We start from the raw sequence: 27,812 nt of genomic DNA on the forward strand, positions 1-27,812 counted from the left end.
GCTCACTTGAGGCCTGGAATTCAAGAGTAGCCCAGTCAATATAGTGATACACCATCTCTAATATAATTTTATTTAAAAATTAGCTGGGCGGTTGGCTGACGGCTGTAGAACCAGCTACTCAGGAGGCTGAGGTAGGAGGATGGCTTGAGCCCAGGAGTTGGAAGCTGTAGTTCGCTGTGATTGTGGCACTGCACTTCAGCCTTGGCTACAGAGTGAGACCCTGTCTCAAAAACATAAACAAAATAACCCCCAACAGCATTACAACAAATATACAATAAGCATCCACTTGGTATGTGTGGGAGATTGTGCAAATGCTGGTGGCACAGGCGGGCGGAAGGCAGGCATCTGGGGAGTGTGGGTGCACGGGAGGATGGGGAGTAATCTGGAGGGTCTCACAGTCTGTCAGTGGCAGGTCTTTCTTCCTGAGACCATAGCAGACCCCCAACCCTGAGGATGCGAGGCAGGTGGGTTGGATGAAAGAGACCTGGATGTCTGGTCTGGGGCTGCTCCTGTAAGTGCAGCAGCAAGGAGGGCGGGGATGGACTGAAGGTGGTGCTGGGGAGCAGCCTGTTTGCTACACTTGATCACCAGCTGCTGGGAAGTTGTGACTTTCACTTTCCCTTTGGAATTCCTGGGTACATCTTAGGGGTGGGAGGACGTGTCTGTTTATTACACAGATGCATAACTGGAGGTGGGATCCACGCAGCTCAGAACAGCTGGATCTTGCTCAGTCTCTGTCGGGGGAAGATTCCTCGGTAAGTCGGGGACCATTGACCTGTCCCCATCTCCTTATTCTCACAATAGCTCCATGAGGGAAGGATCATTCCGCTTTTGTAGATAAGCTCAGAGAGGTTAGTAACTGGCTCAGATCAGACAGGAAAGCAGTGGCAGAGCCTGGATTTGCACCCAGGCTTGAGTCTGATGCTCCCTCCCTCCTGCTGTGCCCTTAAACAGCAGAGAGAGGCCGGGAAACAGCTCAGATGGGTTCACAAAGCTCCCTGGGTTCAGCTCTGGTTTAGACTGCGGAGACATGGCTGGGGGACCCCAGAAGGAAGGTTTGTGTTGGGGGTGCCTGTCTCTTTGGGAAATTTGAAGGAATCAGAGAAGGTGGAGGTGGGGATGTGACCTGGAGTCCGGCCTGTCCTTGTGGCGTGGCCACACCCAGGCTGGCCCCAGGGTGCTGCTGCTGAGGCCCGATGGGGAAAGATTTCTTTTGAGATACAAGGAACCTAGAGGTCATCTCACCCCCCTTGAGTCTGAGCACCACCTTGTACCAGGCCCTGTGGGGAAACTGAGGCCCTGGGAGGGGACTGACTTGCCCAGGGTCCAGTGTCAGGAGGTTGAGCAGGTAGCTCATAGGACTCCACATCACTGGCCCTCACCGCTGTCCCTCTGTTCAGACCTCTGGGGGGATGGAGAAGAAACAGGCTGTGCTGTGTCCCTAATGGGAAACATGGCTGAGACAGGGGAGTGAGCAGGGCGCCTTGCAGAATGGTGCCTGTGGCGTGATGCCAGCTTTGCAATCATGAGATTCAAAAGCCACACTGTGGAACTGTGATCATAACCACAGGAGTGTGAGCTTAGATCTCTGTGTTTGTAGAAGTAGAATCAAACCTGGACATTTTTGGACTACTAAAATCACCCATTTTTGCTTCCATATCAGAGTCACAAGGCCAGATGTTGGCCTCCCCTCTGCCCTCCAAGAGCTGTGTGACTCTGGGCAAGTCACCTCCGCTCCCAGCCTGAGATTTTCCCCTCTTGAAATCCTGATAGAGCTGCCAAAATTACATGAAATCAGGGGGGAAATTTCTTTTTTTTTTTTTTTTTTTTTTTGAGACGGAGTCTCGCTCTGTCGCCCAGGCTGGAGCGCAGTGGCCATATCTCAGCTCACTGCAAGCTCCGTCCCCCAGGTTCACGCCATTCTCCTGCCTCAGCCTCCCTAGTAGCTGGGACTACAGGCGCCGCCACCTCGCCCGGCTAGTTTTTTGTATTTTTAAAGTAGAGACGGGGTTTCACCGTGTTAGCCAGGCTGGTCTCGATCTCCTGACCCCGCCCGCCTCGGCCTCCCAAAGTGCTGGGATTACAGGCGTGAGCCACCGCGCCCGGCCCAGGGGGGAAATTTCTGTGAAATCTGAGTCACGGTCTTATTTGTTCTTCACCAAAAAGAGATGCTGAAGCCTGTAACCCCAGTGCTGTGGGAGGCAGAGGCAGGAGGATCACTAGAGGCCAGGAGTTCAAGACAGCCTGGGCAACACAGGAGATGCTGTCTCTATGAAATCAAAAATGAACAAATTAGCCCAGCATGGTGGCGTGCACCTGTAGTCCCAGCTACTCAGGAGGTTGAAGGAGGAGGATCACTTGAGCCCAGCAGATCAAGGCTGCAACGAGCTATGATGGCACCAAAGCCCTGCAGCCTGGGCGACAGAGCAAAACCGTTTCTCAAAAATGAAATGAAAATGGTGATTTCTCAGGAGGAGCACACTTCTCAACTCCTCTTTTCCTGCCCAAGGAGGAGGCCCTGGAGCCCGTGACGTGGAGGGAGCCTCTTTGCTGAGAGTCTTTGTCCTCTGCATCTGGTGAGCTTGGCTCAGAGCCCTGAGGCAGGATGGAGGGCTCCCTGTCTGGGCTGCACAATTGGGGAGGGGTTGGACTGGGCCAGGCGCCATCTGGGCTTTTTCTAGGAACCAAAGTCACTTCCGGGAATTGACCAACTGGCAGACTCGCCCAGGGAGGACGTGTTGTGTCCTACTTGAGGCTAACAGTCAGTATCTAGCCTCAACATTCAGTAGAGACCCCAGATCAGGGTCTGAGCCAGGCCAACAATGACCAAGGAGGATGGGATCCTGGGTGCAGCTCCTCACAAGTGTTGGACGAGTCTGAGGCCCCAGCTCTCTCTGCCCTCCTGCTCCTCTGCTCTCTTTTGGTCCTCCTGGTCCTCATGGCTCATGGTGTTGAGATGGCTGCCCTGGCCTAAGGGCTCTCACAGTGAACAAAGCAGGAACAAGGGGAAGGGATGCCCCTCTCCTGTCACCCGTGTCCCTTACAGCAAGAAGTGCCCAGATGCCCCTCTGCGTACTCCCTTGGTGAACTGCTGCCCAGGACTGGGTCCCCCTTTTACCCTTGCTGCAGGGGGGCCCCAGAAGACAGACATCTGGGTGCCTGAACCCTGGGACAAAGGCAGGAAGGGGAAAGAGGGAGGCGAGTGGCTTTTGAGGAGGGGGCTTTTGTATGAGAGCTGGAGGGTGGAACCCCATCAGGGGGCCCGGAAACCACTGAGCTGTGAAAATAAAGGCTGCAAACAAAGACCAGCTGCTGGAAGTGGGTGTGCCAGGGAGTGAGCAGAGACACACGGTGAGAAAAGAGAAATGGTAATGCCTGGAGCCGCCCGTGACTGCGATGGGCCTGATGCCGTATTATTAGTAGTAATTATAGTATCATTATTAGTCATTTTCATCTTATTTGTACCCTCCATCTCTCCTCTCCACCTTTTCCTAATATTGTATCACCAGTTTTACGTCTTCCATTAGCAACTTTGCAGCTGTAAACAATTTACTTACAACTTTCTTATATCGTCAGTTGTACCCAGTATTTCTTAACTTCCTTCTTCAAAAAATGACAATATTAATCCTCCTTCTGCTTCGTTCAGTGTTTCACATCCCAACTGCTACCTTTGTGCTTTAAATTTTGTACTAATTGGTATTGGTAAGAAGTATATTTAGTTCTCACATTTACATGTTGTGTATATGGTTGTTTGTCCTAAAGAAGAGACTACTGAGAGCCAGTGAGACTGAGAGAATGGGCATCTTCATGTACTGCTAGTTCGAGTGTGAATTGGTACAACTTGCATGCAGTGTGGCTCTAGGTATAAAACATTTTGAGATGTTGATAGCCTCTGACCTAGTCATTCTACTCCTACGAATATCTTAAGGAAATAAAATCAAATGTGGGCAGTTTTACTTGAAGGAGGATGTTCTTTGTAGCATAATTTACATGAAGAATTAGAAACACCCTATGTCCATCAGCTAGCAGGGGACAGCAGAGGGGACAGGGCAGCACCAGGAGGGCTCGTCAGCCACAGCAGGGGCTGCGCCGGCATCTGGCAGGATCCAGGTCTTTGTGGGACAGAGGACCTTAGAGAAGCGACGGGGACACAGGCTGTCCGCTGCAGCAGCAGTGAATTCACCAAGACGAAGAGTTGAGCACAGAGTGTGAGACACGGATTTGCAATGAGGAGTCATTTCCCATGAGCGTGTATACATGACTCAATATTGTATATTGAAGGGAGTAGAGCACAGTCATTGAAGACATGGGATTGAAGCAGAAGTCCTGGCTCTAGCACTATTGTGAAAACACGGGCAAGTTCCCTAACTTTTGTGGATTCCTCTGTGTTTGAATGGGAATGTGGTACCCATCTCCCGGGCTGTGTGTGATCATCGAATGAGACACGTGTAAGGAGCCCTGCACATTACAGGCTAGGCGCGGTGGCTCACACCTGTAATCCCAGCACTTTGGGAGGCCAAGGCGGGCGGATCACGAGGTCAGGAGATCGAGACCCTTCTGGCTAACACGGTGAAACTCTGTTTCTACTAAAAATATAAAAAATTAGCCGGGTGTGGTGGCGGGCACCTGTAGTCCCAGCTACTCGGTAGGCTGAGGCAGGAGAATGGCATGAACTCAGGAGGCGGAGCTTGCAGTGAGCTGAGATTGCACCACTGCACTCTACCTGGGTGACAGAGCGAGACTCCATCTCAAGAAAAACAAATAAATAAAAATTTAAAAAGAAGCCCTGCACATCACAGACACGCAATACACACTGGCTATCATCAACTAGTTATCACACATGTTCCCAGGCCCAGGTCATTGTCAGAACCTTCCTCCCCAACTCTATTCCTGTGTATGGACTCCATAGTTTCTGTAATGATCAGATGGCTGCCCCTCCTCTGATTATCTTCTCTTCATTCTCCAACAGGACAAGTGGACTTTTCCTTGCTGTGGGAGTGAGGGCAGAGGGAGCTGGAGGGAGTTAAGTGTCTGTAAACAGCAGATGATGGGGACTCGATGATAGAGAAACAATCTGGGTTAGGTTGGTCTTGGCATTTGCTGCCACCTCAGAGGGATCTGCAGAGCCCCAACTACTCAAGCCTCCCTCTGTCCACAGGTGCCTCACAGTCAATCCCACAATTTGTTTTCTCCTCCTCAAGGATGCAGCAAAACCATCCAGGCAGGACAATGGCTGGGCAATTCCATGGTAAGCCTCTCAGTGACCTGGCTGCTGGTAAGCTTGCCTCCTCTTCCCTGGCTGTTTCGTACCCACAGCTACAATGGAGGGTGGTGTCTCCAAGGCTGAGTAAGCCCCAACAGAGCCCAGATGGAGGTGGCCGATGAGTCTGCCCTGAGCCCCAAGAGAGGCCATGTGGAGTCCCCCGAACCAGGGGTCTGGGGGGGCATCTGCATCCTGACCTCTCCTCAGGGGGGGCATGGCCCAGGTGCCCACCTCCTCCCTACCCTGGCACCTAGCAAATGACTCAAGTGGGGCAGGACGGCCTTGGGGAAGGGGAAACAGCAGGGTTGGGTTTTGCGGGGGGAGAGCAGGGGCCAGAAGTAGGGGAGAGGTGGGAGAGGAGGTTGACCAGCAGCCCTGACCTCTTACCTCCTACTCTGCTCCTGGCTGACCCTGGGGTGTTTCCAGGAGAGGCTGGTCCCCTTTCTCCAGCTCTTGCCCCACACCAGTCCGTCTGCTTTGAGTGGCCCTGTGGGTAGAGTGATCCAGCTTTCCAGTGAACTGGACCCCATTGTGGTCTTGGCCATGTGCCTTCTGTGTGACCTGGAGCTCCTTAGTCGTCCTCAACTGCACCACCAGGATATTTGCCCACGTTGTCATGAGGATCAAACATTACATGGGTACCTGGACCAGCCAGTGCCTGCCACAAACTACGGCCTCCCTAAGAGCTGGTTCCCATCCCCTCCACCTGACCCCTGTTGATTCTAAGGGGAAACCATCCCCTTCCCCAGCTGTGTTAGGGGCACCTGCCCTGAGCTGCCCATCACAAGCATCTCTTTACCAGGGCTGAGTCCAATCATCTAACATACCCCTTGTCAAAGAAACGTCTGAGGCACAATCACATTTATCTGAATAAGAAGGAGTTCATGAATTAGGAAAACCAAACTGGAGGAGGTTTCGTGTTATGATGAAAAAGTGTGGGAGACAAGTGTTTATCGGGTGAATATGGAAGTGCAATAAGGACATTATTTGATTAGTTCCAGTTATAAAACTTCTTGTTTTGGTTTACCTTGTTGGAAAATTCCTGGTCACGTTGATGCCGGTGGGTTTAGGGAGGTCTCTGAATGCAGGTGAGACCGGACCTTAGCCTTGTCCAGTTTCTGACACCGAAGAGAGAAAAAATTTGAGTCAAAGCCAAAGCAAATCAGCTTTTATTGCAAAGCGGAAGCGCAGCCTCGGGGGTGGGAGTGCAGGCGGACTCAGAAGAGCCAGTCGGGCCCAGTGGGGTTTGGTGTTTTTGTTTTTGTGGGTTTACTAAGCTAATGGGCAGAGTAAGCATAAGGATCTATGGGAAGAGGCAGAGATTTCTTGGAACTGGGGGGCCACGCAGTTTTGCAGCAAGAATGGAACTGCTGTGGCGCGGGTGGGTATGGGACAAGGAGGGTATGATTGAGTCTGGGGTGAAAAGTGGGTCAGACCCAGCACTGAGTTAGATCTTACTGGTCTTAGCCGGATTGGCCACTTCCTGTTCGTCAGGGTCCTGTGGGCCCGTCGCCTCCCCCTGTCCCTGCCGCTGGTTTCAGCAGCTCCTTCTGTGTCCGTCATGTGAACCTGCTGCCTGGAGTTCTTGTTTCTTCTGTGACCTCCCAGTATTCCCATCTCAGCATGGCCCTCTGTCAGCTGGCTGCTTGTGACTGGCCGAGGTTAAGTTTTGTTTGTGTCTAACAGAAGCGGCCATCTGATATGACCCCAGTTCAGTTTCCCACAGCTTGCAGTTGAAGCGGGGATTACAGCCGTTCTCAAGGTCTGGTTGGTTTTGTTTGCCCAGGAATGTTTCAGGCTTGGTTTTTATTTTAATTTTGCTTTAATATTCACCATCCCCACCCCATCAATAAAACACAAATTTAGTGCTGGAGGTTCCTTCCATCCAACCCTGGGTTTCCTTCCTCCTTTTGGTGAAGAAGGAAAGAGAAAAAACAAGACAAGCCCTCGCCCAGCCGAGTCAGCACTGCGTTCATTTCCCTAAGCCCCATTTCCTCAGGACGGCTTCCTCCCCTTACAGAGTTGCAGTGGCAACCAAGTCAGCTCTGCTCAGGAGCTGCCCTGGACAGCAAACTGGCCTGTGCTGAGTCCTGTCCAAGACCAGGGGAGGGTGGAGAAGATTAGAAGCCAGGAGCTCCCAGCCGACCCTGGAATCCTTAGGAAGGGCTAGGCTGGGGGCCAAGGAAGAAACTCCCCCTCCGAAACAAGATGATCTCTTGTTTAATAACGGGGCCAGCTGGGCTCAGAGGTGATAATGGGGAGCCGTGTACCCTGAGACCAGCCTGCAGGGGACAGAGGCAACACAGAGGGGCCACAAGGATCAGTGCTGAGGGTCCCGCCCCCCTGCCCACCTAAAGAACCCCCTCCACTGCCCGCCTGAGAGCCCCCATGACCCGCAGGAGGAATAAAATGTTTAAAATAAAATGTTTAAATAAATAAAATGTTTAAATTCTGTGCAAATAAAATGTTTAAAGCTCCACAGGTATACTACAGGGGAGAATGCAAATAAAATGTTTAAAACTCCACAGGTATACTACAGGGGAGAATGCAAATAAAATGTTTAAAACTCCACAGGTATACTACAGGGGAGAATGCAGAAACCACAGGCATTTAAAAAATATATGGAGTCTTCAAAGCAATGGCAAGGGAACGCTGGCCTGGGAGTCAAATCCTGAGCTTTCTGCTTGCTGGGTTGGGAGGTGTCTCTCACTGTCTGGGTCTCAATTTCTCCTTCTGTGAAATGAGAACGAGGCCTTGCAAGTGCCTCCAGGGCAGGAAACAATTTTACATCATGCCCCAGTGCATACATAAATACATATTGCTTCCCAGTCCCTTCTCTGCAGTTCCGTTATTTCTAAATCCCTGCAAACCACACATTTTTTGGGCAACTCATCTGGGCAGTAATCCTGCTGTGTACTAAGATGCTTTGTAGCAGTAATATTATGTATCTCATTTAAGGTGAATATTCATTGGTTTCTCTGTTGAAACACTCGTACCTTTGATTACAAGGTTAAAACATTTGTACCGTTGACCACTCTGCGAGTGGTCAGTGATACAGCGTATGCACCCTGTGTCACTTCTAAAAGATTGAAAATGCTGCCGTGCTAAACACATCCAGATCCCAGAAATACACACACACACACACACACACACACACATATAATATCTTACAAAAGAATACTCACTCTTGCTATGTTCAATACACTCTGATATTTTCAATGCTCTTTTCTTTTTAAAATGCTGCTTTTGACACATGAACTATTGTAATAACCCACTGACGGGTCGAAACTCAGATTTTGAAGACACTGGTTTAAAGTGTTTGACAATAGGTACACAGCAGAAGGAAGCCATCTTGGAAGATTTCCCTTACATGGGGAGGAAACGTGGTGGAAAGCTCTTACTTTCTGGTGATTCTCAGCTGAAATAGATGGGTTGCTCCACAAAGCACCGTGCCACTTTCCTGCTGAATCACTCTTCTCAGGATGCCTCAGTAAAATGCCACAGGCTGGGTGGCTTCAACAACTGACTTATTTTCTCACAGTTCTGGAGGCAAGAAGTCCAAGGTGAAGGTGCCAGCAGGGTTGATGTCTGGGGAGGGCTCTGCTCCTGGCTTGCAGAGGCTGCCTCAGTGCTGTGTCCTCACATGGCCTTCCCAGTGTGTGTGTGTGTGTGTGTGTGAGAGAGAGAGAGAGAGAGAGAGAGAGAGAAAGAGAGAGAGAGATCCTCTGTCTCTTTTTTTCTTTTAATTGGACACCAGTCCTATAGGATTAGGGCCCTATCCTTATGACTGCCTTTAAATTAATGACTTCCTTAAAGGCTCGATCTCCAAATATAGTCACTGAAGTTTAGGGCCTCAGTATATGAATTTGGGGGGCACACAATTCACTCTATAGCACTGGTGCCTCCATCAAAACTACCCCATGTGACAGCTGGTCAGGAGGATTAACATCGAACCACCTTATATTCAGGGCCATTTATGTGGTAGAACACTTTCCTCCTGTCTTATCCTTTTTGTTTCCAACTAGAAAAGAAATGCTTCACTGAAAAAGTCACCGAATACTTCCAGAAGAATGTTAGCCCAGGGCATCTGAAAATCCTGCTGACTGACGATGAAGCCTGGAAGAGATTGGTAGCTGTGGCTGAATTGCCCAGGTAACCTCCATGGGGCGCCCCAGTGATGCCACCCAGATCTCCCCTGGGCTAGTTTTCTCTGGCAGGCACACCTCCTCCAGGCAGCTCCTTCTGCTGGGCTTGAGGACATCCCTCTCAGCAGCCCAGAAGGAATATTTCCTCCATGTCCTTTGCTGGCAGTGAGTGGCCTCAGGCTGAGGGGGGAGGAAGCCCAGAAGGGCAGGATCAGTTCTGCCATCTACTGGTGATGGGAGCTTTGCAATCTACTTGACTACTTTCTGCTTTCCTTTCTTCATCCATTGAGCTTTATTGTGAGAAAAGTAAGATAATGCATGTAAAGTATTTAGCATAATGACTGACACATGGTAGGTGCTCAGTTCATGTTACCTTTTACAAAACTTCCTGGGAAGAGATCAGAGCCAAAAGTCTTTTTCTTAGAGATGGAAGCCCAGCAGGACTTTCTTTGGGAAAAGTCAGAAAAATCTTGACCTGATCAGTGTGTGTTCCTGGAGATGCTGTCTGGGGCCCTTTTCCTGTACCTCTGGGGAACTGCACAAACACAGCAGAATCCTTCTGCTGACCCAGGACACAGAGAGGCTGGAATGGAGTTGGACAGAGCTGGGATGGATCCCGGCTCTGTCCCTGCACAGCTCCGGGGCTCTTGGCTTAAGTCTTAGAGACTGGGACCTGTCATCCGTCCAATGCTATTAGTAATTCAATCAGATGGGAGTGTGGTGAAGGCCTTAGAATGAACTCCAGGTCAAAGGCGGGGAACCAAATAGCATGATGCCACCCAAAGACCCAAAGAGACCTTGCCAAGGGCAGAGCCAGGGGTCAGGGTGGGGCAGGGGTGGGCCTAGATTGGAGGAGCAGTAGGAAGGCTGGGGCATCAAGGCCAGGAGGGGGGTGAGAGGAGGGAGGCTCTGAGAGCATGAAATGTAACGCGGTCATGGACTCGCAGAGGACACGTGAGTGGGAGAGGGATATTTCTTCCCTCCCTGATTTGATCCCATCACTGATGGGTGTAATGGGCCATGGGTGACTGTTTCCCCCACACCATGCCTGGGAACTGGGGAGTTCTGAGCTGCCATTTGAAATCCTCTTCTGTTCTACATAGAGTAGAGGCAGTGTTTCTTCAGGCCAACTTCCAGAGTGGGGACGAGTGGATTCAACTGGTGTAATTTGAAGGGTCCTTGGGAGACTCACAAGTCCCCCACCAAAGAGAAAAACACCTTCTCTACCATCTTGTCCAAATGTAGGTCTTTTCAGCATTAGCAATTTATAGAGATGATTTTCAAGGTCTCATGAGTCCTCAAGAGGTTCCATGAAATTGTACATGGCCTTGACATGCACACAAGTGAAGCTGTCACCTGCTAAGGCATTAGTTTGGCTGGTGACATGTGAAAGTGAGACCCTGAAGTTTGGAGGTGCCAGGTCAGGAGGCAGTAAAGTGGCTTGAGAGTTTGCATGGAGCCAAGACTAACAGCGAAGTCTTTTACTTTTCAGTCACAGGGGGCAGTGGCTGGACCCAGTGGCCTTCAGTCAGAAAGTCAAAGGGCATGAGGCGTTGGAAGAGATAACATGCCAGGCAAATTGATGTCTTCTAGTCTGAGGCTGTGTTTGAATTCTTTTTTTTTTTTTTTTTTTTTTTTTTTTTTTTTTTTTTTGAGACGGAGTCTCGCTCTGTCGCCCAGCCCAGGCTGGAGTGCAGTGGCGCGATCTCGGCTCACTGCAAGCTCCGCCTCCCGGGTTCACGCCATTCTCCTGCCTCAGCCTCCCGAGTAGCTGGGACTACAGGCGCCCACAACCGCGCCCGGCTAATTTTTTGTATTTTTAGTAGAGACGGGGTTTCACCGTGGTCTCGATCTCCTGACCTTGTGATCCGCCCGCCTCGGCCTCCCAAAGTGCTGGGATTACAGGCGTGAGCCACCGTGCCCGGCCTTGAATTCTTAAGGACTCAGATTTAGACGAACTGCAACGTTTGGGTGCACCCTTCCTTCTGACATCAGTTGCAAACTTGAGGGGCTTTCTTAAGCCCCCCTCGGGTTGGGTAATTCACTACAAGGACTCGCGTAACTCACTGAAAACTGTTATTGCACGATTGTGATTTATCATAGGGAAAGAACACAGATGAAAATCAGCCTAAGGAAGAGACACACAGGGCAGAGTCTGGGAGGGCTTCAGGTGTGAAGCTTCATTGTCCTCAGGACGCTGTGATCTCCTGTGTCAATGTGGGACAAGACACATGGGGTGCTGCCAACCAGGGAAGTTCACCCAGTTAAGGAAAAATTCCTGTGAACCACATGAAATCAGGAAGGAAGCCTTTATTCAGGATGGTTGTTACAGGGGAGGGAGACCGAGCCCAGCTCTGAATACAGTAAAGACGGGGGTGAGGGGGGCGGGGGGGAGTCACAGCCAACACCAGGGTGAGGGGCGGCAGATGGAACAGGACTGACAAGAGACACCGGAGTGGGGGGTTTCTGCTACACTGGACTAACAGGATGCTCACCTAAGGGCAGCTCAGACACTCACCCATCAAATGAATGGGTGAAGACTGTAATCGGAGAGCAAGTGTCCTCAGACAGCAAGCCGGGGGGATCCTCTGTAAATTGACTTTGGGGAATTCTTGCTGAGCTGGGGTGGTGCAGGCCCAGCAAGCATAGGATGGGTGTGGAAAGCCAAGGTCAACGCCTAGAGGAGAAGAGGCTCAGAACAGCCTGGCTGGAGTTTGGCCAAGGAGTAAGTCTTTCTCAGCTCATGACTCAATGCAGAGCTCTTCCTGGGACTGGATCACAAGCTGCCCTCATGGCTGGCATGGAGTCTCCAGCCCCTTCCCAAGGTCTAACCCCTTTAGTCCCCAGTTCTTCTGGAGGGCAGATGAGACACTTAATAGCCCCAAACCCCCATCACCCATCACATTGCTATACTGGCCTGTAGCCAAACCACCGGGGAAACAAAGACGTTCCTACCAGTCAGGACATTCCAGGGCCCCAGAGATCACTTCCCAGGGGCCGAGGACAAAGGGATGAGCTCTCTTCTGTTCAAGTTAATTCTTCACTGTTCTATGATCCTCTGAATGAAGGTCTTTTTGCTCTGAACCCACTTCTCTTTGTTCATCTACAAAGTTTCCCCTTTCCACACACTCTGGTAGTGATGGCATCGACCTCCCTCGCATGAGGAGCCATCTTTATCAAACACATAGCCACTAAGGAGCATCTGAAGATGACTTTAACTTATTTTTTCCCATACTGAATCAGTACTGTGGCGTATCTAAGTTGTATAAAACTTATTTAACCTTGAAAATTATTCGAGACGGAGTCTCGCTCTATCGCTCAGGCTGGAGTGCAGTGGCCTGATCTCAGCTCACTGCAAGCTCCGCCTCCCGGGTTCACACCATTCTCCCACCTCAGCCTCCCGAGTAGCTAGGACTACAGGTGCCCGCCACCACGCCCGGCTAATTTTTTTTGCATTTTTAGTAGAGATGGGGTTTCAACGTGTTAGCCAGGATGGTCTCGATCTCCTGACCTTGTGATCCACCCACCTCAGCCTCCCAAAGTGTTGGGATTACAGGTGTGAGCCAATGCGCCTGGCCTTGAAAATAATTCTTTACCTTTTAGAACTTTATTTCCATTTGACTCATAGTAACAGCTCTGTGATTTATGTAGAACAGATCTTAGTGAGCTCATTTGACACATAAGTAAGCTGCCTTTCTTCATCATCTGTCCTTTATTGGTACAGGGACGAGGCAGATGCTCTCTATGAAGCTCTGAAGAATCTTACACCATATGCGGCTATTGAGGACAAAGACGTGCAGCAAAAAGACCAGCAGCTTACGGAGTGGTTTTTGAAACAGTTTCCTCAACTCAGCTGGAAGATTCAGGAGTCCATAGAAAGGATTCGTGTTATTGCAAATGAGATTGAAGAGTTCCACAGAGGTTGCACTATCGCCAACGTGGTGTCCGGCTCCACTGGCACTGCCTCTGGCGTCTTGTCTGTCGTTGGCTTTTTGCTGGCACCATTTACAGCAGGGCTGAGCCTGGGCGTCACTGCAGTTGGGTTAGGGCTGGGAATAGCATCTGCTACGACTGGGATCGGCACCAGCATCGTGGAGAACACACACACGAAGTCGGCAGAACTCCGAGCCAGCAGGCTGACTGCGACCAGCCGTGACCTGTTGAAGGTATTAGGGGACACTTTGAGCGAAATCACGCCCAGCATGCTTTCTTTTGCGCTTGATTTTGACGAAGTCACAAAAATGATTGCGAATGATGTCCGTACACTCAGGAGATCTAAAGCCACTGTTGGACGCCCTTTGAACATTAGGCGACTCATACCTACAAATGTTATTGATGAGCTGAAAACACCTGGAGCCGCCAAACGGATGGTGAGAAAAGCAGTCCCGAAGGCCGCTTCAGGAGCCCTCCTTGTGCTGGATGTTGTCCAGCTTGTGCAAGACTCACAGCACTTGCATGAGGGGGCAAAATCCGAGTCTGCTGAGGAGCTGAGGCAGTGGGCTCAGGAACTGCAGAAGAATCTAAACGAACTCACCCAGATCCATCAGAGTCTAAAGGCAGGCTGGGCCCAGTGACCCCAGAGCAGTGCAACCACCAGGGAAGGTGAGCCAGACACAAGCTGGGACAAAATGCAGACGTTTCTTAGGGGTATAAAGAGGACGAGGTAAAGTTTATGGAACTGAGTGTTAGGAACTTTGGCGTCTGTAGTTGAGCACAGCAGGGGAGGGGTTATTCAAGATGGCAAGTGCGTCAAGGAGAAGGCAGAAACGCTGGGGCCTGGATTAAGGGAGGAGAGGGGACTGGAGACTGTGGGGAATGGGAAGAAGCAGTTTACTCTAGACTAAAGAATATATTGGGGGAGGAAGAGAGGGAGGCGCACAGGAACCAGCAATGAGAAGACCAGGAAAAGAAAGAGCTGAAAATGGAGAAAGCCAGAGTTAGAATAGTTGGATACAGGAGAAGAAATAGCAGCTCCACTGCAGACCCACCCTCCAGTTTGATGTCCTTCCAAGAATGGAGTCTTTCCCTGGTGATGGTGTCTCGCCCTGTCTTTCCAGCATCCACTCTCCCTTGTCCTCCCGGGAGTGTATCTGAGTCAGCCAGTGGCTTCTTGATGATGGTGGTGGTGGTTGTAGTGTGATGGGTTTCCTTTAGGTTATTTAAGGGTGTATGTCCCCTGCTTGAACTCTGAAGGCCAGGTAATGAGCCATGGCCATGGTGCCCAACTGAGGACCAGGTGTCTCTAAGAATCCAAATATCCTGGAGAGTGTCTGAGAACCAACCAAGTAAAAGTCTCATTGCTCATATACAGTAGACAAAGAGCCAGAAAATTAGCTGACAAGCAGTTTAGAGACTGGGGGAGCTGTCTTGCTGAGTGCCCTGTGTGTAAGTCCTAATAAACTTAGCTACTCGCCAAGCCGGACTTGTTCGAGTCATTCCCTGCTCTCGTGGCTCCTTTCCCACTTCGGGGGCAAGTTTCTGATTCAAGTTTGTCCGAACAGTGGTAAAGGGGATGGTGGTGACGTCAGCAGACAGCAGGAGGACTTGACGAATGTCAGCCCTGCTTGGGGCCAGGGTACACTGAGGGACTTATGACATTTCAGTGAAACTCCAAATGCTATATTAGAAAAGTTGTTGATGTGTGAAGAAAAATAAAAAGCAAAACCAGATGCCAGGAACCGATCAAGGAACGTCGTGGTGCATTGAGGAGATGGATCAGCCTGCAGTCAAGAGACCCCACCTCTCTGAGCCTCAGTTTCCTCATCAGCTGGGAAAGGGGGGCTGGAAAAGATGATATCTCAGATCCACCTGGCTCTCTCCTCTTGTGTTCTGAAGACTTGTGTTCAAACAACACTGACTGATGGCTGTGCCTTCGTGGTGCTGATGGATGGGCTCCCCTGAGCTCTGGGTGCCTGACTTTCCTTCTTCATGATCCTTCTTCCAAGCTCACAGGGAGCTAGGCCTCCATGGTCCTTTCTGCTTACTCTCCTGACTGGTCATTTCTCTGTGACCCCAGTGCCCAGTGGCTGCTGAGGCACTCAGGGAAAACTTGTAGACATCTGGCTTGGGTCGAGTACAGGCGTGGTCCCCATCTAGCAGCCAGGGCCCAGGATTGACATGGGTCACACGAAGCTGACTAAGATCAGAAGGGCCTGTGTGTAGGTTGAGAGAAAATCCATGAGATGTAGAGGGACAGAGAGAGACAGCCAGACAGCAAACACCATCGCCCACTCTGCAAACACCCTCATCCAGTCTGCAGACACCCTCATCCAGGCTGCCCTCTCATTTCACCCAGAATCCTGCAAAAGCTTCCAGAATGGTCTTCCCTGTTACACAGCCCTTGCCACTATACCAGCCCATCCTCCACACTGGGCCAAGTTGACCCCTAAGAACATAGATTTCATCAAACACTTGCTTCCATGTCTTCAATGGCTTCCTATTACTCTTAGCACAAAAGCTCAGGGCCTTCATGTTGTCTAACGTAGGCTGCTGTGGCCTGAGTGCCCTGAAGGGAGAGTCCTAGGGAAGGCTCCCATGCACAACATTTGTCTGCCATATGGGTACCTTGTAAGAGCGGCCACCAGGGGGCAGCCATGAGGTGGGCCAAAACAAAGACTCTGTAGGCGTCCCTGTCCACTATGCAGATATTCTAGCAGCTGCTCAGAATCCCAGAACCTGTTCATGGCTGCGACATGAAAAGGTTCCCTCCACACTGGGTCATATACATTGAGCCATACAACCTTTGCGGGACTGGTGAGTCAATTTTATTGGGCCCCTGCCCCAGAGCGGAGGGAAAAGGGATGTCTTAACCTGTGTGGCTATGACAATGAGGCTACCACAGGCCTTCCGTGTAAAACGTGCCACCCAACTGGAGACCATGAAGTGTCTCACTGCTCTTAGTGTCACGAATGGCATGCCTAAAAGGACAGATAGAGATCAGGGCCCCCTTTCATGGGCCATGATTTCCAGCACTGGGCATCAGACTAATCCATAGACTGGAGGTTCCACATCTCATGTAACCCACTGGGGCAGACCTCGGTGGAAGAGTGCCCTGCTAAAGACCCATATATGAGCACTGTCCCAGGATGGCTCTTTGAGGTCCTAGACTAAGAATCTCCCTGAAGCCATGAAAACTTTGAATGAGTCACTCACTACCACACATGGCCTCACTGCCTATGAATGTTGCCCAGGCTGGTCTCGAACTCCTGGCCTCAAGTGGTCCACCCATCTCAGCCACCCAAAGTGTTGAGATTACAGGTGTGAGCCACCACTCCCGGCCTGGGTTTGGCCTTTTCTATTAAGATGGGGGTGATGACTAGCATATTTATTTCTAATCCTTTCACATTAGGAGAGAGTGTAAGGCAATTACTCTGATAACAGTTTCTGTAAAAATAGTGAATAGGATAGTGAGGAAGATCAGGGAACTGATTAATACAGGAAGGGTATAAACCAGCATTTTTGGGGTATGGGCCTGATAGCTTATTTAGCTACCCTTAATATAGGGTAAGCTGCCCTTACTTATTAACCGCCCTTACTATTGGACATGGTGTATCAGATAGCATGGAGAATTTTGACTTCTTAGGAGTAGGTTCATTTCCTGTAATTCTAGAAATAGGAAGATTTAAACCTGTATAATTTACTCTATCAAAGTAACTCTTTTATCAGACGTATTTCCCATGTTTGTGGTTGAATAGTAGGTATTAGGACAGGTATTTAAACATTCTATATGCATAGGGCTAGCGTAAGGAATAGAAAGTTTTTTCACAGGAATACGCATAAGTTTATCATATCAAACTCATGGGTCTGATGCCCTGATTCACAGAAACAGGGTTCTCAGTAGGAGAGTTTGGTAATGGAATTAATTGTATAGATTTTTGGTATAAAGACATCATGTAGTACTCCTGGAAATATAACAGTAGTTAGGACATTTATTATAATAATGTTAGTATATTCTGCTATGAAGAAACAGCCAGTGAACCTGCAGCATATTCAACATTGAAGCCGGGCCGGGCACAGTGGCTCACTGCCGTAATCCCAGCATTTTGGGAGGCTGATGCAGGTGGATCACGTGAGGTCAGGAGTTCGAGACCAGACCGATCAACATGGAGAAACCCTGTCTCTACTAAAAATACAAAAATCAGCCAGTTATGGTAGTGCATGCGTATAGTCCCAACTACTCAGGAGGCTAAGGCACACGAATCGCTTGAACCCAGAGGTGGAGGTTGCAGTGAGCTGAGATCGCACCACTGCACTCCAGCCTGGGTGACAGAGCAAGACTTTGTCTCAAAAAAAAAAAAAAAAATTAAATAAATAACTATGCTGAAGCCTGAGACTAGCTCTGAATCACATTCTGCCAGTCAAATGGGGCTCGGTTAGTTTCTGCTGGAGCTGAGATGAATTACATTATGGACAGGGGTCTTGATGGTAAAATCAATCATGCAGATTATTGTACAAGAATAAGAGATGATAAAGTGGATGACCAGCTTATCAAGGGGACTGATAAAAGAATAATTAATAGGTGGGGTGACTTCCTATGAGACTGTTTAGGCAGTATACAGGCTGAGTTACCAAGAGATGGTGAGGTATATCAGAGATTATCGAATATAGAACAGGCCCCTCTCGAGGGCTGTAAAGCTTCGCCACGTCCTTTGAAGTTGAAGCCATTGCTTGTAGTACTCTGGTAAATAATTTCGCTTATTAAATTATTTAAGTTGATGGCTAAGCACAGTGAAATATTTAGTCCCAGTTTGGGCCTTAGCTATCATGTTCTCAGGATACTAAAATCGTTGTTGTGGTTTATTTTTATTTTACCTTGAGCTTTTCATGGCTCAGTTAAAGTTTAGCTTTCTTGTGAGAATTGCCTTAAACATGCTTAATGCTTGTTTTTATTAGTTTGGGTTAATTGTATGACTCCAGTAGCTGGCATGAAATTTACCCACCCTAATAGTTTAGTATAGTTTAGTCAAACTTTCATTTATTGCTTATTTTTTATCACTGCTGTTTCCCATAGGGGCGTGGTTGAGCAGTGTTAGGATGTGCCCTCAGTAACTGTTCCTTTTGAAATTAGACAATCTGGAGGGCATTTTCACTGGAATCCAGATGCTTGCATGTGTAATCTTACTAAAACCCAATAAAAAGACCAGAACTATGCCTTGATGTTTATGGAGTTACATGAACTAACCTAGGCATTTTCAGTGCCTGTTTTAATATCATAAGCTACATTAACTCGGATCTAGACAATTGTCTTTCTGTTACAGAATGAAGGGTTGAAGTACTATGCTAGTACTGGGGCAATATTTAGCAACTTTAGAAATAAAAAGTGGGATTTTTAGATTTTTAGCCCAGAAAGCCTGGTTTTTATTTTACAATCATGTGTTTTTGAAATTGGTTTAATTGAAAGTTTGGCTAAAATGTAATTGTAGTTGAGATTACAATTTGATTTGAGGTGTGAGCCCTGGCTGTCATTGATGGTATATGTATCTTGTTTTCGGGGCTTGGTAAGAACAAACAATTTTTTCTGACATAATTAGGTTAGTCCAGGGAAAAGGGGGTAGGGGAGTTTGAGGAGTAAATCAGATACATGTTTGGAGAAAGGGTGAGCTTGAACGTGCATTTTCTTTTCATGATGTCTGTCAAGCATGAATAAATTAGCACCTTGCGGTTGTAAGTGTTGACTCATAATATTCCATTTAAATCCAGCTACGAAGGAGTTGGCTGTGTTCAGGCTCCCGCCATGCTGACTCATAGCATCTCCCAATTTAAAAACTACCAAATGCATGACAGTGCTTCTGCAAGTGACCATGAGGTGACTATCACTAAACCACTGAGATGTCTTATTTAAGAGGAACAAGTGGACGATCTTAGTCTCCACAGCCCTGAAGTAAGAACCAGATGCCAAGTATAGTTGCAGTCTAATTACCCACAAGTGTCATAGGCCGGGAGTAAGAAAGATAGAACTTCCCAAGCAGGTTGCTGATTTCTCAAAGCTTGTTAGTTAAGAATGTTTTTAGGAGGTGATAAGCGTGTTGCTGAGAAATGATTTGACTTGGATGTGCCATGATTCATAAATAACTGAATGTCCTATGCAATTTTTTTTTTTTTTTTTGAGACGGAGTCTCGCTCTGTCGCCCGAGCTGGAGTGCAGTGGCCGGATCTCAGCTCACTGCAAGCTCCGCCTCCCGGGTTTACGCCATTCTCCTGCCTCAGCCTCCCAAGTAGCTGGGACTACAGGCGCCTGCCACCACCCCTGGCTAGTTTTTTTGTATTTTTTAGTAGAAACAGGATTTCACCGTGTTAGCCAGGATGGTCTCGATCTCCTGACCTAGTGATCCGCCCGTCTCGGCCTCCCAAAGTGCTGGGATTACAGGCGTGAGCCACCACGCCCGGCCATCCTATGCAATATTAAGGGATTATTATACTGGACAATATACATGTATGTTAATTGCTTTCTGCAGAATGTTTGATGAACGTATGACAGGTTGCTATGACATTATTACTCCTGCTAACTATTCATGGAGGTGAAGATTTAAGGTGTGATACATAAATATACATTATACGATCAGGCACATATAATACTAGCATATTAATTCATGGGGTCGAGCAGGAATGCATGATGTACATAGTTGTAACAGTAATTTATATGTATTTTCCAATCTGATATAGCAATTAAAATAAATTTATTGCACTTCAAGTACAAAAATCAGGGAATAGTTTAAGTAGAATTTCAGCTTTGGGTGCTGGTTTTGGAGCAAGAAACTTCTTCCTGGAAATGGTCCCAAGGAGCTGGGTCCTCCGTTTTTAGTTTACAGACCCGAGTAACTTAATTATACTACCAGGACTTCTTCATTTGAGTAGCTTGTTTTCGATTAGGCTAGTAACTGGTATAAAAAGGATAAGAGGAAAGTACACAATGGACGCTGCTTGGCTCATAACAATAAAGAGATGTTCAACAGGTTGGCCCCCAATTCGTGTAAGTATAAGTGTGAGAAGGTCTGCTACTAGAATTCAGAATAGACATTGGCTTAATAGTCGGAATATCATGCCTTGTTGTTTAGATATGTGAAGTGTTGGAACAACAGCTAGGATAAGAATGGAGAAGACAAGGGCCAGCATGCCTCCTAGTTCATTAGGAATGGAGTGTAGAATTGCATAGGCAAATGGAAAGTACCATTCTGGTTTAGCGTGGAACTGCATAGGCAAATGAAAGTTGCCATTCTGGTTTAATGTGGAATACACAGGCAAATGAAATGCACTACTCTGGTTTAATGTGGAATACACAGGCAAATGAAATGCACTACTCTGGTTTAATGTGGAATACACAGGCAAATGAAACGCACTACTCTGGTTTAATGTGGAATTGCATAGGCAAATAAAACGCACCCTTCTGGTTTAATGTAGAATTGCATAGGCAAATGAAAGGCACCATTCTGGTTTAATGTCGGGTGGCGTGTTGAGATTTGCGGGAGTGTAATTGTCTGAGTCTCCTAATAGGTCAGTTAAGAACAGTACTAATATGAGTAGTAATAGTAGAAGGAGAATTAGATCCAAGGTGTCTTTGGTTGTAGAGCAGACGTGCAATGGAATTTGGTGAGTCTGATGAGTGAAAGTTTCATTGACGCACAAGGCAGATGGTTAGGAAAGTTCAGCCATTGATGACGTGAAGTCCATGAAAGTCTGTAGCGATAGAGAATATTGAGCCATATATGCCATGAGAGATGGTGAAAGGTGCCTTGAAGCACTCTGAGGTTTGGAAGAGTGTAAAGTGAACACCCAGGGCAATCATAATGGATAGGGTTTGGAGTATGTGCTTTTGGTTTCCTTCTTTCAAACTATGATGGGCTCAGGTAATTGATAACCCCAAAGCCAAGAGAATGGATGTGTTGAGTAGGGGCACTTCTAAGGGGTTAAGGGGGTAAATACCTGTTGGAGGTCAGTAGCCTCCTAGTTCTGGGATTGGGACCTGGCTTGAATGCTCAGGAGAATCCAGCATAGAAAAAGACTTCTGATAGGATAAATAAAATTATTCCATCTCTAAGGCCCTTTTGGACAATTGACAAGTAGTGGCCATGGAATGTGCCTTCTCTGATATTGTCTCATTATGATTGATATATTGTTAATGTATTAGTTAGTAGGCCTAGGGTTAGTAAACTAATTGAGTTCAAGTGGAATCATATGGCTAAGACAGATGTTATAACGAGTGCCTTATAACAAGTGTTACAGAAGTTATGAGAGCCCCTGTGAATGGCCAAGGGCTGAAGCTTACTCTATTATATGCTTGGGTTTCATGGGTCATAAAGTGCTATCAAGCGTAAAAACCACGGAGTGTGGTGTCTCACACCTATAATCCCACTATGGGAGGCCAAGGCAGGTAGATTACTTGAACCTAGGAGTTTGAGATCAGACTGGGCAACATGGTAAAACCCCATCTAACCAAAAAATACAAAATAAAAAAAAAGTCAGGCATGGTGACATGCACCTGTAGTCCCAGCTACTCCAGATGCTAGGCTGGAGGACCACTTGAGCCCAGGAGTTCGAGGCTGTAGTAAGCCAAGATCATGCCACTACACTTCAGTGTGAGTGACAGAGCTAGACTCTGTCTCAAAAAAAAAATTGTAAAAACATATGCTTGAATTAAAGCCATGGCAAATTCAAGAATGCTAGTAAAATCAAGGTGATAATTGGGACTGAGGCTGTGGGTAGGCTAATAGATGTTGATACTAAGGTGGCACCTCCAATTATATGTATAATTTACATTTACAGCTGTACTGTCAATCATATGGGTAGGGCTACTGGTCGAATGAAAAGGCTAATGGTTTTGACGATGACCAGAAAAGAGATAAGCAAAACAGGTGTTCCTTGTGGTAGGAAATAAGCAAAGGGATGCTTTTGTTTTGTGACAAAAGTCAGCAATTAATGCTCCTGCTCATATTGGAACAGCTATACCTAAATTTATTGAGAGTTGAGTAGTTGGTGTGAATGGGAAGCGTCCTAGTAAATGAATTGAGCCAGTAAATAGAATACATGAAATTAGTATAAGGGATCAGCTTCATCCATTGGTATTATGTGTTATTATCGTTTGTTTTAATGCAGGTTGAATTAGTCACTGTTGTACGGAGATTAGCGAGCTGTTAATCAGGTGACTAGATGATAGAAATAAAATATTTGGAAATAGGAGATTGTAGCTACGGGTCTTCCTATTACTGTTAGGGCAATGAAAGGCAAATATATTTTCATTCATTTTATTTCTCAAGGAATTTCAGGTTTCTGTGATTCAAAGAATTTTAGCGTTGAGCTTATTGGGGAGGTAAATTTTGAGAATGTTAATTGAAATAAGATAAAGAGTGATATGATTATAGATAAAATCATAGTAAATAACATAGATGTGTTTAGTTGGGACATTTTACTGTGGAGAAATCCTGGCTCTCAGTCTTTAACTTAAAAGGTTAATACCAATTAGCTTCACAGTGATATTATGATATACAGGCTGACCAGTTTTCCAAATGCTTTAGGGGGACTAGTTCAAGAACAATGGGTATAAAGCCGTGGTTGGATCTGCAGATTTCCGGGCATTGTCTGTAGTAAAGGTCTGGTCGTGCAGATGTTAAGATTGCTTAGTTTAAATGCTCTGGGATTGCAACTATTTTTAGGCCTAATGATGGTATGGCTCACGGATATAGGACATCTTCTGATGAAATTAGCATATGAATTAATATTTCTATAGGGAGAATTACTCAACCGTCAACTTCAAGTAGCCACAGCTCTCTTGATTTTGTGGGAATTATGTAGGAGTCAAAACTTAGGTCTTCATAATCTGTATATTTGTAGCTTCAACATCATTGATGCCCTATAGTTTTGACAGTAAGGGAAAGGTTATTAATTTCATCTATTATGTATTAGAACACATAATGATGGGAGAACAATTAAGATACTAGCAAGTAACATAGTTCATATTGTCTCTACTTCTTGGGCATCGATAGTGCTTGTGCAAGTTAATTTGTTAGTATCAGGGAAGTAATATAAAGTACTAATGAACTAATTAAGAAAATGATCATGGCCAGGTGCGGTGGTGGCTCACGCCTGTAATCCCAGCACTTTGGGAGGCCGAGGCGGGCGGATCACCTAAGGTTGGGAGTTCAAGACCAGCCTGATCAAGATGGAAAAACCCTGTCTCTACTAAAAATACAAAATTAGCTGGGCATGGTGGCACATGCCTGTAATCCCAGCAACGCGGGAGGCTGAGGTAGGAGAATCACTTGAACCCGGTAGGCGGAGCTTGCATTGAGCCAGGATTGTGCCATTGCACTCCAACCTGGGCAACAGGAGTCAAGAGTGAAACTCCATCTCAAAAAAAAAGAAAAAGAAAGAAAAAAGAAAATGATCACATGAGTGTGGTCAGGGAAATGAAGAAGTTCTTCCTTCTGTGATAGGTGACATAGCATCTTGGAAGCCTTGTTTAAATGGATATACCAAAAAGATATAAATAATTTTAACGTGTAAGTTGACTTTGACAAAGTTATGTAATTATTTTTACTAATATATTTTAATTGAGAAAGTCATAGTGATTATGAAGCTGGTTTGGAACCAGTTTTAGGAGGTTTGATTTCTTCCTCTCTCGTCTAGGATTTTATGTAAGCTGGTTCTTCGTACGTGTGGTATGGTGGTCTGCAACCACAGAGTCATTTGAGGTTTGTAGTTGATAATTCAGCTACTAAAACTTCTTCTTTTGAAATGGTCATAAAAACATATTGGTATGATTGCTGTTAGTGAGATAAATGAACTCATAGACAAGACAGTGTTTCACGTTGTATATGCGTCGGGAAAACCAGAGTATTGTAGAGACTTTCGGAATAATCCAAGGAAGTGCGGTGGGGATAAGGTTGAGTTTACACCTGGAAAGATAGTAATACAGTGAAAATAAGGAAGGAGACCACTACTACTCCTGCTGCCCTCCTTCCCCCACCTTGCCTAGTTCACAAGAGGGAGGAAAGAGAGAAAGAAACAAAAGTAAGATAAATAGCCAGACAACCTTGGCACCACCACCCAGCCCTAGGAGTTAAAAAAAAGTAATAACAATAACATCAACCCCGACCTACACTACTTGTGTTATCTGTAAATCCCAGACACTGTATGAAAAAAAAAAAGCATTGTAAAACCTTTTGTTCTGTTAGCTGATGCATGTGGGCCCCAGTCACATTTCCCACGCTTGCTCGATTTATCACGACCCTTTCACGTGGACCCCTTAAAGTCGTAAGCCTTTAAAAAGGCCAAGTATTTATTTTTCAGGGAGCTCAGCTCTTAAGACACAAGTCTGCCAATGCTCCCGGCCGAATAAAAAACCTCTTCCTTCTTTAATCCGGTGTCTAAGGAGTTTTGTCTGCGGCTCATCCTGCTACAAAAAGAGCTTAGCTCAGATTCAGTCTAGTGTATAGCCTGAGAATAGGGGGAATCCGTGCATCCTTGGTTCAGTAATGACCTTAGTTAAGTGTTATTGTTTTCACTTAGGAGGTTACCTTTGGTAAAGAAGTTAAAAAGCCAGAAATATCAGCTGTAGGTCCTGGCTAAAATCTGATAAGGAGGAATTTGTGTGGAGTCCTAGCAAGGTAAGTAAGCAACAACAAGGAAACGGCCCCAGGTGGGGGATAGCAATAGTTCTGAGAGACAGCTGATCACAGACAACCGACTAGCATGACATCGTGCTCCCAAATGCCTCACTCTGCATGGAACCCCAGCTGCACCTTGTTCCGCAGGTAGCCCCTCCAGCACAACCCTATAAAATTCCCTTCAGCCCCTGCCACTTTGCAGACGTCCCTTCTTTGCTGTGCTGACCATTGCACTTTTGCACTTTGTACTTTCTCTAATAAACCTGCTTTTCTTTGCCCATGATTGTCTTGGGCAAATTATCTTACTGTCCACAATGTTGGTCCCAGCCAGTCACACCTGTGACAAAAGGTAGGACGTGTTTTTGGTAAAAACGTTATAAGAAGGCACAGGAATGTGGGTTTTGTTAAAATAAAAATAAAAATAATTGGCTGGGCGTGCTAGCTCATGCCTGTAATCCAAGCACTTTGGGAGGCCAAGGTGGGTGGATCACGAGGTCAGGAGATGGAGACCATCTTTAGTAGACACGGAGAAACCACATCTCTACTGAAAATACAAAAAATCAGCCAGGTGTGGTGGCACGCCCCTGTAGTCCCAGCTACTCAGGAGGCTGAGGCAGGAGTGTGTAAGTCCTCATAAACTCACCTACTCACCAAACTGGACTTATTCGAGTCATTCCTTGGTCTCATGGTTCCTTTCCCACTTTGGGGGCAAGTTCCTGTCTCAAGTTTGTCTGAAGAGTGGTAAAGGTGATGGTGATGATGTCAGTAGACAAATGTCAGCCCTGCTTGGGGCCAGGGTACACTGAGAGACCAATGACATTCCAATGAAACTCCAAATTCTGTACTGGACAAGTCATTGATTTGTGAAGAAAAATAAAAGGAGGCTGGACACAGTGGCTCAGGCCTGAAATCCTGGCATTTTGGGAGGCTGAGGTGGGTGAATCACCTGAGGTCAGTAGTTGGAGACCAGCCAGGACAACATAGTGAAACCCCTTCTCTACTAAAAATACAAAACTTAGCTAGGCAGGTGGTGGGCACCTGTAATCTTAGCTACTAAGGAGGCTGAGGCATGCGGATTGCTTGAACTCAAGAGGTGGAGGCTGCAGTGAGCCAAGATGGCGCCACTGCACTCCAGCCTGGGAGACAGAGCGAGACTCCATCCCCACCCCACAAACAAAAACAAAAACAAACAAAAACAAAAAACAAAAAACAAAACAAAAAAACAAAACCAAAAAAAAAAAAACAAAAAAAAACAAGCAAAAGAAAAGCAAAACCAGGTGCCAGGAACACTTTGTGGTGCATTGAGGAGACGGACCAGCCTGCAGTCAAGAGACCCCGCCTCTCTGAGCCTCAGTTTCCTCATCAGCTGGGAAAGGGAGGCTGGACAAGATGATACCAGGTCCACCTGGCTCTCTCCTCTTGTGTTCTGGAGTCTTGGGTTCAAGCAACACTGACCTATGTGTGTTCCTTTGTGATGTTGATGGATGGGCTCCCCTAGGCTCTGGGTGTCTGACTTCACTTCCTCATGATCCTTCTTCCAGGGACTCAGGGAGCGAGGCCTCCATGGCCCCTTCTGCTCGCTCTTCTGGTCGGTCATTTCTCTGCGACCCCAGTGCCCAGTGGCCCCTGAGGCACTCAGGGAAAGGTTGTAGACATCTGGCTCTGCCCGAGTGCAGGCGTGGTCCCCATCTAGCAGCCAGGGCCCACGAATGACATGGGTCACACAAGGCTGACTAAGATCAGAGGGGCCTCTGTGTAGGTTGAGAGAAAGTCCATGAGAAATAGAGGAACAGAGAGAGACAGCCAGACAGCAAACACCCTCATCCAGTCTGCAAACACCCTCATCCAGTCAGCCCTCTCATTTCACTCAGACTCCTGCAAAAGCTTCCAGAACGGTCTTCCCTGTTGCACAGCCCTTGCCGCTATCCCAGCCCATCCTCCACACTGGGCCAGTTTGACTCGTAAGAACATAGATTTCTTTAAGCACCTGCTTCCATGTCTTCAATGGGTTCCTACTACTCTTAGCACAAAAGCCCGGAGCCTTCATGCTGTCTAATGTAGGCTGCTGTGGCCTGAGTTCCCCTGAAGGGAGAGCCCTAGGCAAGGCTCCCATGCAGAGGATTTCTTTGGGAAGTGATTCTAGGAGCAGGACTGGGAGACTGAGAGGAATGACCCAGAGAAGGACAGAAGGCTGATGTCTGGAGAAATTCTTGATAGGGTCACCCATGTGGGCGATTGGAGACCTCCTGAGGAGTCTTCAAGGAGTGTCCTCAGAATGTTCCTCTACAGGGAGGAGAGAGGGAGGCCTGTAACCACTGCTCCTGTCCCCCATGGGCTTGTCCCAGTGGGCATTAATTATCTGTATTTCCATGTATAGAGCCTGTCGGCACCTTGGCTGGAGCCCAGAGCAGGGGCAAGAGATACAGAATGCACAAAATCACCCCAGAACCTCTCCTAAGTCACTCATAAATTGCACCCAGGGCCTCCTTAGTCCTTTTTTGTGTGGCATCCTGCAGAACACTTGCCTCAGTCCCTGTAACTCTCCATCAGCCAAGGTTTCCCTGACCTTCGGTTGGTTGGTCTATTTCTTCCTGATGAAGTCAAAAGAGCCATGGCTACTGGCTTGTCTAACACCCCAACAATGTGTTTCATTTGTTTGTCAATTCTTTTCACACATTTCACTTCGGCTTTGAATGTTTCTGGCACTGAGTAATTTACTTCTTCAGTGATCCATCCACCATTTGCCCTGACACTTAGAGTTGAAATGCCATCATGCTACCTGCATTTGATGCGATTCCACTGTAC

General features: G+C 47.3%; 2 protein-coding genes across 27 annotated transcripts in view; both read left to right on the forward strand.

The window, feature by feature from the left end:
- Positions 1-25,662, forward strand: part of APOL2 (apolipoprotein L2) — a 68,962-nt gene extending 43,300 nt beyond the window's left edge. For all 10 annotated transcript variants that reach the window (XR_013399120.1, XR_013399127.1, XR_013399124.1 and 7 more), the window contains one exon: positions 25,625-25,662. The gene's annotated coding sequence lies outside the window, so the exon portion shown is untranslated. The remainder of the gene's footprint in view (positions 1-25,624) is intronic.
- On the forward strand, positions 502-14,824 carry LOC694250 (apolipoprotein L4). 17 transcript variants are annotated; one of them, XM_077949807.1, is made up of 6 exons: positions 602-755; positions 2,167-3,351; positions 3,763-3,862; positions 5,159-5,232; positions 9,289-9,415; positions 13,133-14,824. In XM_077949807.1, the coding sequence occupies exons 3-6, from the start codon at positions 3,846-3,848 to the stop codon at positions 13,980-13,982; spliced, it is 1,068 nt and encodes a 355-aa protein (XP_077805933.1). In that variant the 5' UTR covers positions 602-755; positions 2,167-3,351; positions 3,763-3,845; the 3' UTR covers positions 13,983-14,824. The 17 variants fall into 17 exon arrangements, with proteins under 17 accessions (XP_015005712.3, XP_077805938.1, XP_077805941.1 ...); XM_015150226.3 differs by lacking the exon at positions 3,763-3,862 and having other exon boundaries at positions 502-755; positions 2,472-2,576; positions 5,202-5,275; XM_077949812.1 differs by lacking the exon at positions 3,763-3,862 and having other exon boundaries at positions 577-755; positions 2,510-2,576; positions 5,159-5,248.
- Positions 25,663-27,812: the final 2,150 nt, after the last annotated feature.

The sequence above is a fragment of the Macaca mulatta genome, chromosome 10, assembly GCF_049350105.2.
Source record: "Macaca mulatta isolate MMU2019108-1 chromosome 10, T2T-MMU8v2.0, whole genome shotgun sequence".
NCBI classification, from domain to species: domain Eukaryota; kingdom Metazoa; phylum Chordata; class Mammalia; order Primates; family Cercopithecidae; genus Macaca; species Macaca mulatta.

Bases quoted from the DNA above. Each gene is read 5' to 3' on its own strand.
- LOC694250 (XM_077949807.1), top strand. The intron at 5,233-9,288 runs GCTGGGCAATTC...GTTTCCAACTAG, and splicing joins ACCATCCAGGCAGGACAATG to AAAAGAAATGCTTCACTGAA. The intron at 9,416-13,132 runs GTAACCTCCATG...TTATTGGTACAG, and splicing joins GCTGTGGCTGAATTGCCCAG to GGACGAGGCAGATGCTCTCT.